At 46.2% G+C, this 8,941-nt stretch overlaps 2 protein-coding genes and 2 non-coding genes across 4 annotated transcripts; 3 read left to right on the top strand and 1 right to left on the bottom strand.

The window, feature by feature from the left end:
* The first annotated feature begins 1,268 nt into the window (after window positions 1–1,268).
* On the top strand, window positions 1,269–2,452 carry LOC123182746 (uncharacterized). Its single transcript, XM_044595406.1, has one exon. The coding sequence runs from the start codon at window positions 1,380–1,382 to the stop codon at window positions 1,797–1,799; it is 420 nt and encodes a 139-aa protein (XP_044451341.1). The 5' UTR covers window positions 1,269–1,379; the 3' UTR covers window positions 1,800–2,452.
* LOC123182744 (uncharacterized) lies at window positions 2,299–3,130 on the top strand. Its single transcript, XM_044595405.1, has one exon. The coding sequence runs from the start codon at window positions 2,447–2,449 to the stop codon at window positions 2,867–2,869; it is 423 nt and encodes a 140-aa protein (XP_044451340.1). The 5' UTR covers window positions 2,299–2,446; the 3' UTR covers window positions 2,870–3,130.
* A 1,768-nt stretch (window positions 3,131–4,898) lies between these two features.
* On the bottom strand, window positions 4,899–5,004 carry LOC123183789 (small nucleolar RNA Z279/snoR105/snoR108). The gene has a single exon (XR_006492805.1). It is a non-coding gene; the product is annotated as a small nucleolar RNA Z279/snoR105/snoR108 (small nucleolar RNA).
* Window positions 5,005–5,268: 264 nt separating this feature from the next.
* TRNAA-UGC (transfer RNA alanine (anticodon UGC)) lies at window positions 5,269–5,341 on the top strand. The gene has a single exon. It is a non-coding gene; the product is annotated as a tRNA-Ala (tRNA).
* The last annotated feature ends 3,600 nt before the right edge of the window (window positions 5,342–8,941 follow it).

Genomic DNA, 8,941 nt, shown 5'->3' on the forward strand with positions numbered 1-8,941 from the left:
ACGGGCGGCGGCGCGTTTTTGCAGCGACCGGCAAACGGAAATGGTACAACCGATGAGCTGTTTTGCTGCGATGGTGACCGTGGGAATGGTGACCCAGGAGACGACGGCGGTGCGTGTGGCGAGCGTCGACACGACAAGGACATGGAGGGTAGTGCACCATGCTGCAACCTTAGGGACGACGAGGTGCAACCGCTGTCGGCTGAGGCTACGTGTCAGCGCCATGCACGGCTAGAGTTGCGGGAGCTGCAAGCAGCCATGGCCGAACCAGCACCCGGCGACAACGGAGTGCTGCAGGGAGGGCGAGCGGGCAAAGAAGATGGATGACAAGGTGAGGGGGAGGGGGCGGCGAGGCACGGGGATCTGGGAAGCTGGGCAGCGCTCTCTCCTCTCCTCTTTTTTTTCCCTTCCTGTGCGCGTCGGGGAAGATGAAGTAAGGGGCGAAAGGATAAATCAGACGGTCAGCAGTTGGTTGATCTGACGCGCGCGATCGGCCTGAAATATTCGGTCGGCCGACCGGCACCTAGCGCGCGCCTTCTCATAACAACTAGCAAGATGCCCGCACGGAACACGAAGATGCATTTTTTTACAAAACACCTGTTGTGATTGACTCATGCGGGAGTAATCCCATGTGTAAAAACTAATGATATCTTGAGAAAGATGAGAGATAAGGTGAGGAGGAGTGGGACGTGGTGGTGATTGGTGGTTGGACTGAGCGGAGGCATGGGATGGACGACACCGGCAGCGGCCATCTTGCCAGATTGTTCCAGAGGCTTCCTTTTTTAATTGCTCAACAATGAGATTGTGTGAGATAAGGATGAACGAAGGAATGCCTTATCTGCAAATGTGGAAAGAGGTGCGGGTATGTTTTTTATAAAATTAACATAGTTTGCTTTCTATCCGTCAGATATAGATCGGACGGTCTATATTGCAAGCTAGCTGGCACACCATCATCATCAACTCGCTTTGTTATAAGAGTAGAGACAGAGAAATGTGTCACGTCAGCCAACGCATGCACATACGCGCGGGTGCTCAGTGACGCCCCGAACACGGCATGGATGCACGTTGCGTACCCGAGAGGGAAAAGCGCGTGTGTGATCCCGGCGCCGCGTCCGGAGCCCGCGGCGGGACGGCGCCAACGGGATCCACACCTCTCCCCCACCGTCTTCGTTCCACCAGGCGTGTGGACTTCGTCGAGCGAGCGCCCGGTCGCCGTCGCGATCGATCAGACGCGCGCGGTGGAATGGAACGGATATATAGCGCCGATTCTCGGGCACTGCTCCATCGCAGCTCTGGGCACGCCTCCTCCTGGCTCTCGCCAGTGCCAGCCGCCACCCACCACCTCGTCCGATCCTACTGTGGACTGTGGTGGTAGTTAATCAATGGAAGAGCTCGACGAGTTCGAGGTGCTCTGGCCGGAGTACTGCGCCGGCCTCGCGCACGCCGACGATGACCAGTACAAGACACCGGCGGCGGCATCGAGCGTGCAGAGCACGGCCACGTCGTGGCAGCGGCGCGCGGCACGGTCTCGGCCGGTGGACGTTCCTCCAAGCAGGGCCGCCGTGCTGTTGCTACGGTGGAAAGACGGTAATACCGAAGATGACTCAGTGGAGAAGGACGGCGGGGGCAAGATCATCGTGCCGCCGCACCTGCTGGTCTCCGGCAGGCGGCTGTCCGACGGGGAGGCCGCCGCGGCGTACACGCTGCTGCGGTCGGGGGCGGCAAGGCACGGCAAGCGGGCGCGCGACCTGCGCCACCTGCGCAACTCCGTGCTGCGGATGACCGGCTTCATCGAAGGATGACACGTTGACACGTAGTACCAGGTCGTCCTATGGTTTGGGGCACAAACACGTGCATAAATTTCTCAAAACTAAATTTCCTTGTGCGCTCAACGAATGTTATCAGAGTACCCAGAAAACGTGTTGCTACTTGCTATAGTACTACCAGTTTGTTAGTATCGGTTAATGAGAATGGCACCAAGTTTCGAACCTACTTGTCTTGCCGTGTGAAAAATCAGTCATCGGTCAAACGAAGCAAGTTTACATGGGAGAGTTCCACACTAAAGCTCATCCCTCTACGCACGTTCTTACTACATTCCAATGAGCACAACAATAGTCCGTGGCTCGTAGGGCTGGAGCGAGCGTGCACATCTGCATCAGCCGGCCCGGCGGTGCACGGTCCACGTGGCAGCCGAGGATAGGGTGCACCGCACTCCAACTCAACCCCTTCCTTCACGGCCACAGCCACAGCCACAGCTAGCAAAGTTTGTCCTAACCCGCCACTACTCCTCCGATCCAGTTGCCAACTCCCCAAGGAAGTCTGCTTGCTCACCAAGACACGCCAGCTTCTCCCTCTTCCGTCCACAGCACACCTACCTCCGCTCGCTATATATCCCGCTCGCCATGGCAGCCCCAGCCCTTGCCTTCCCGGACACACGGCCGGGGAGGCCATGGATCATCAGGAGCTCCAAGAAGCCGACGTCCTCTGGCCACAACACAACTCCGACCACCGCCGTGACGGCGCCGACGGCGACGACGGCAGCAACGTCGACGGAGACATGGCAAAGCTATCCTCGCCGGAGCTGTCTGCCCCGGTCCTCGTGCCTCGCCGGAAGCGGCGGTCTCGCTCCTGGTCGACGTCCGACGGGAGCGGCAGCGGCAACGACGACTGCAGCGACGGCGATGTCCGATGCACCGACGACGCAAAGAGGAACGTGCCGCCGCACGTCCTGGCTGAACGGCGGCGGAGGCTCGCCGGAAGGTCGACGGCGGCCTACTCCATGTGCACCGGCAAAGGGAGGACGCTCAAAGGGCGGGACCTTCGCAACATCAGGAACCTCGTCCTCAGGATGACCGGATTCATCGAGAAATGAAATGGACTCAACACCGTGGGATGTGGATACATTGCTTCGTCGTCCATGGACGTGTGTGAAAGTTTGTGGCAACCTAATTAAAGTTTTCAGTGAGCGCAGAGGTGAAGAAAGATAAGAGATGTAGTAATAACTCTCTGTTTAATTAATTAAATTTGTCTGTTTAGTCGAATTTTGCATGTGTAGTGTGCGAGCAGCTTGCTCAAGAATAAATGTACATTCATACTAAGAAACAGAGCAAAACGAAGGAGGATTAAAATGCTAGCTGGAGCCGAATAACAGATTAAAATGATATGTAAAAGCATTTGATTAGCTTGTAATCCTTATGTAAGCCAATTGTATGTAAGCGGGTGTTTAGTCGTTGCTAAATACCACCACCACCACCCCCCCCCCTCCTCCTAAATATTTGAACTACCACATACGGATGTATATAAACATATTTTAAAGTGTAGATCGTTCATTTTGCTCCGTATGTAGTCACTTGTTGAAATATCTGGAAAGACAAATATTTAGGATCATAAGGAGTATATTGAGAAGGTACTAAGTAGTGTAAAAAAAGGTAATGGCATTCTTCTGTAACATGGCCGATATGTATGTACCTTCATCGGATAGATCGTATCGTCCATGGCACCTGGCACATGGATTTACAGGTCGAGACCTACATTTTTTATAAACGTGACAAGAAAATTATAGAATTTATTACTTGGTGAACTCTATAGAAACTAGAAGACTTTAAAACACAAAGTGTAATTCATAATAGTACTGCAAATTATACCAACAAGTATTTTTTTTGTTACATTCACAAACAAAAAAAGTATTGTACGTTGAATTTGCAGTAAAGTGAAAATTGGTCCTTTTTAATTCCTTGCATTTTCTTTATTATTCTTTGAGAACTACACCTTCCAAAAAGATGTACTAACTGACAAAACTTATATTGCAATTATCTTACTTCCACAAATATGCCAATCGGCACTAAAGTTCCGCTCACGCCCTTTTAAACAGAAGGCAAAGCCACAAATGGTCGGACAGATACAAGGCACAAGAAGATAGCAGACGCAGTACAAGCAACAAAAAAGAGTGCAACTTGACAACACCCGATGTCTTCAAACACCTGAATGTTCATGGACCAAGTTTGACCCGGATGCAAAACCTAGAGGTGGTAGATGGTTGACCGCCGGTCGCCGGAAGAAGGGTTCTTTGTTTGCTTCATGCTTTAGAGCCACCATGTGTTGGACATGGAACATTGAGGATGAAGAACCGGGGAGTATACTGTTGAAATATTATTGTCTGCCTCTCTTCACGGGGGAGCATTCCGCCTTGGAAAGAAGAGCGTGAAAGCGGTTGTCGACGAAGCGGAAGCGAGAATGTCAAGTAATCTGGCACACATGACAATATAATGTTTTTTAATATAATTATGTAAGTTTATATATTGTCATTTTTTAAAATATAACTATGACCATTTTCAGGCAGAGGACATGTTTTGTGAAGGAGAGAATGTTTGCCTGCGAGAGATTTCTTGCGTAGGGCGTGGAGTTCCTCTCCAGCAATTCCGTGTCTTTGTTTGCCTAATAATTGAGGGGGCCAGTCTTTCAGGCAAATAATTTGGGGGGCCGTTGCTTGGCCTTGAGCTAGTGCGGCAGCTTGCGTGTACGAGAGAGCACTCGATATGGACTGTAGATTATTCGTTCAAGGAATATCATGTTACCAGATCGGGACGGAAGCGCGTCAGGTCTTGATCGCAACCGCGCGGACGCAGTTCCATCAGCACAGTCAGATATGTTAATGTTCTGCTGGGTTCTCAATAGAGTGACGCATGACTTGAGCTTTGCTAGGTCACTATCAAGCGCAAGATCACAGAAACCAAAAGCTTATAAAAAAAACAAGGAGAGACGAAAAGCTTAAAAAAAGAGAAAACGGAAGCAAAAAGCATCAAATTAAGACGAAAATTCAAAGCAAATCCAACACAAGAAAGTAGGAAAATGGGGCAAACGAAAACCAAACAAGCAAACAAAAATATTTAAATTTTGAGTTCAGGATCAGATGGTGAATCACGGGGATGCCCCAGTGTCGTAACAGGCTTATTGGGGCGGGCACCCCTCTCGCATAATTAAGCGAGCCTGTACCACTCCTCATTTCCCTTTGCTGCCTGAAGGATCATGCTCTTCCACGGCGCACCCCGTCCCCTCTTTAAGCACCTCGCCTCCACTCGCTCGCCCCCTGCGGGCGAGGTGGGACTAATAATCTTTCCAACCCCGCTGAACCCTCATGCCACGGGCCGTCAAGGCCTGTACAACAAGTCGGAGGATAATCTTGAATCACAGGCTGGCCCATCACCGCGCTTTAGTCCTGGCGTTGCAGCAGTAAATTATGATTAAAAGCTTTTGATCACATGTTCAACCAACGGGGATGTAGCTCAAATGGTAGAGCGCCCGCTTTGCATGCGGGAGGCACGGGGTTCGATCCCCCGCATCTCCAACTTGTTTTTTCGTCGCTGGTCTTTTTTCCTATAAATTTTCTCCTCTTGCCTTTTTTTTTTCATGCCACTGTTAAATTGATTTTCCCTCTTTAACTATTTTTCTCATATCTTCTCATGCCACTGTTACATTTCCTTTTTCCTATCTATTTTCTCATATCTTTTCTTGTCGCATCTCCAACTTGTTTTTTCGTCGCTGGTCTTTTTCTCTATAAATTTTCTCCTCTTGCCTATTTTTTTTCCATGCCACTGTTAAATTGATTTTCCCTCTTTAACTATTTTTCTCATATCTTCTCATGCCACTGTTACATTTCCTTTTTCCTATTTATTTTCTCATATCTTTTCTTGTCACTGTGAAGTTTCTTTTTCCATATCTTTTCATGATACTCTTACAGTCATTCCCAGATAATTTACCTATATATATATATATTTCCCCCTCTTGCCTATTTTATATTTTTTCATGCCACCGTTAAATTGATTTTCCCTCTTAACTATTTTTCTCATATCTTCTCATGCCACTGTTACATTTCCTTTTTCCTATCTATTTTCTCATAACTTTTCTTGTCACTTTGAAGTTTCTTTTTCCATATCTTTTCATGACACCCTTAGGGTCATGTTTTTATTGTTATTAGTGTCATCATTGTTGTTATTGTTCTCTTCCTCCTTTAGAGGTTTTTAGTTTTTACCGTTCGGGTTTCACCTATCTATTTTGTCATTTTTACCATGCCAGTGTCAAGCTTCTCTTTTCCTATCTTTTCATGCTGCCATTAAGTTTTGTTCCATCTATTATCTCATACCTTTTCATCCCACCATTAAGTTTCCTTTTCTCCTTGGTGGAAAAAAGAACTCCTTTTCCGAGTTTTTGTTGTCAACGTTGGTGTCCTTGTTTTCTTCCTCTTTGAGTGGAGATGTTTCCATGGTCTGTGGATCCAAGCCTCCAACTTCTTTCCATTTTCCTGTTGCTATGGCAAGTGATATTGTTTCTCTTCATCATGACATCCTGCATATACATAGGAATTGTAGAAAAGAAATCAATCCACGTATATAGAATCGTAAATTATTTTTTCTATCTCCATCAATACTACTAATAGCCTAGACAAACTAACGTCCAAACAACCATGCAAAAAAAACTAACATCCAAACATGTCACTCCATCACGCTCAACTTTGACTGGATTGACCCAACTGAAAAATATCCTTCTCCAACCACCTATGTCTATTTTGTCATATCTTTTTATGCTACCATTAAAAAATCATATCTATTTTCTCATATCTTATAATGTCACTGCTACCTCTTGAGCACTGCGTTGGTTTTCCCTTGAAGAGGAAAGGGTGATGCAGTAAAGTAGCGTAAGTATTTTCCTCAGTTTTTGAGAACCAAGGTATCAATCTAGTAGGAGATCACGCACGAGTCCCTCACACCTACACAAACAAATAAGAACCTCGCAACCAACGCGATAAAGGGGTTGTCAGTCCCTCCACGGTCACTTACGAGAGTGAGATCTGATAGATATGATAAGATAATATTTTTGGTATTTTTATGATAAAGAGAAATAAAGATGCAAAGTAAGAAGGCAGTAGAAATAACTAAGTGTTGGAAGAATAATATGATGGAAGATAGACCCGGGGGCCATAGGTTTTACTAGTGGCTTCTCTCAAGAGCATAAGTATTACGATGGGTAAACGAATTACTGTCGAGCAATTGATAGAATTGAGCATAGTTATGAGAATATCTAGGCATGATCATGTATATAGGCATCACGTCCGCGACAAGTAGACCGAAACGATTCTGCATCTACTACTATTACTCCACACATCGACCGCTATCCAGCATGCATCTAGAGTATTAAGTTCATAAGAACAGAGTAATGCTTTAAGTAAGATGACATGATGTAGAGGGATAAACTCATGCAATATGATATAAACCCCATCTTTTTATCCTCGATGGCAACAATACAATACGTGTCGTTTCCCTTTCTGCCACTGGGACCGAGCACCGCAAGATTGAACCCAAAGCTAAGCACTTCTCCCATTGCAAGAAAGATCAATCTAGTAGGCCAAACCAAACTGATAATTCGAAGAGACTTGCAAAGATAACCAATCATACATAAAAGAATTCAGAGGATATTCAAATATTGTTCATAGATAAACTTGATCATAAACCCACAATTCATCGGATCTCGACAAACACACCGCAAAAGAAGATTAAATCGAATAGATCTCCAAGAAGATCGAGGAGAACTTTGTATTGAGATCCAAAGAGAGAGAAGAAGCCATCTAGCTAATAACTATGGACCCGAAGGTCTGAGGTAAACTACTCACACATCATCGGAGAGGCTATGGTGTTGATGTAGAAGCCCTCCGTGATCAATGCCCCCTCCGGCGGAGCGCCGGAAAAGGCCCCAAGATGGGATCTCACGGGTATAGAAGGTTGCGGCGGTGGAAATAGGTTTTTTGGCTCCTCTTCTGATAGTTTGTGGGTGCGTAGGTATATATAGGAGGAAGAAGTATGTCGGTGGAGCAACGAGGGCCCCACGAGGGTGGAGGGCGCGCCTGGGGGGGGGGTAGGCGCGCCCCCCTGCCTCGTGCTCTCCTCGTTGATTGCTTTGCGTAGACTCCAAGTCCTCTGGATCACGTTTGTTCCAAAAATCACGTTCCCGAAGGTTTCATTCCGTTTGGACTCCTTTTTCTGCGAAACACTGAAATAGGCAAAAAACAGCAATTTGGGCTGGGCCTCCGGTTAATAGGTTAGTCCCAAAAATAATATAAAAGTGTATAATAAAGCCCATTAAACATCCAAAACAGAATATAATATAGCATGGAACAATCAAAAATTATAGATACGTTGGAGATGTATCAAGCATCACCAAGCTTAATTCCTGCTCGTCCTCGAGTAGGTAAATGATAAAAACAGAATTTTTGATGTGGAATGCTACTTAGCATAATTTTCAATGTAATTCTCTTATTTGTGGTATGAATATTCAGATCCGAAAGATTCAAGATAAAGGTTTAATATTGACATAAAAATAATAATACTTCAAGCATACTAACTAAGCAATTATGTCTTCTCAAAATAACATGGCCAAAGAAAGTTATCCCTACAAAATCATATAGTCTGGCTATGCTCTATCTTCATCACACAAAGTATTTAAATCATGCACAACCCCGATGACAAGCCAAGCAATTGTTTCATACTTTTGGTGTTCTCAAACTTTTCAATCTTCACGCAATACATGAGCGTGAGCCATGGACATAGCACTATATGTGGAATAGAATGGTGGTTGTGGAGAAGACGAAAAGGAGAAGATAGTCTCACATCAACTAGGCGTATCAACGGGCTATGGAGATGCCCATCAATAGATATCAATGTGAGTGAGTAGGGATTGCCATGCAACGGATGCACTAGAGCTATAAGTATATGAAAGCTCAACAAAAGAAACTAAGTGGGTGTGCATCCAACTCGCTTGCTCACGAAGACCTAGGGCATTTCGAGGAAGCACGTCATTGGAATATACAAGCCAAGTTCTATAATGAAAAACTCCCACTAGTATATGAAAGTGATATCATAGGAGACTCTCTATCATGAAGATCATGGTGCTACTT

This window comes from Triticum aestivum, chromosome 1D (assembly GCF_018294505.1).
Source record: "Triticum aestivum cultivar Chinese Spring chromosome 1D, IWGSC CS RefSeq v2.1, whole genome shotgun sequence".
Taxonomy (NCBI): Eukaryota; Viridiplantae; Streptophyta; class Magnoliopsida; order Poales; family Poaceae; genus Triticum; species Triticum aestivum.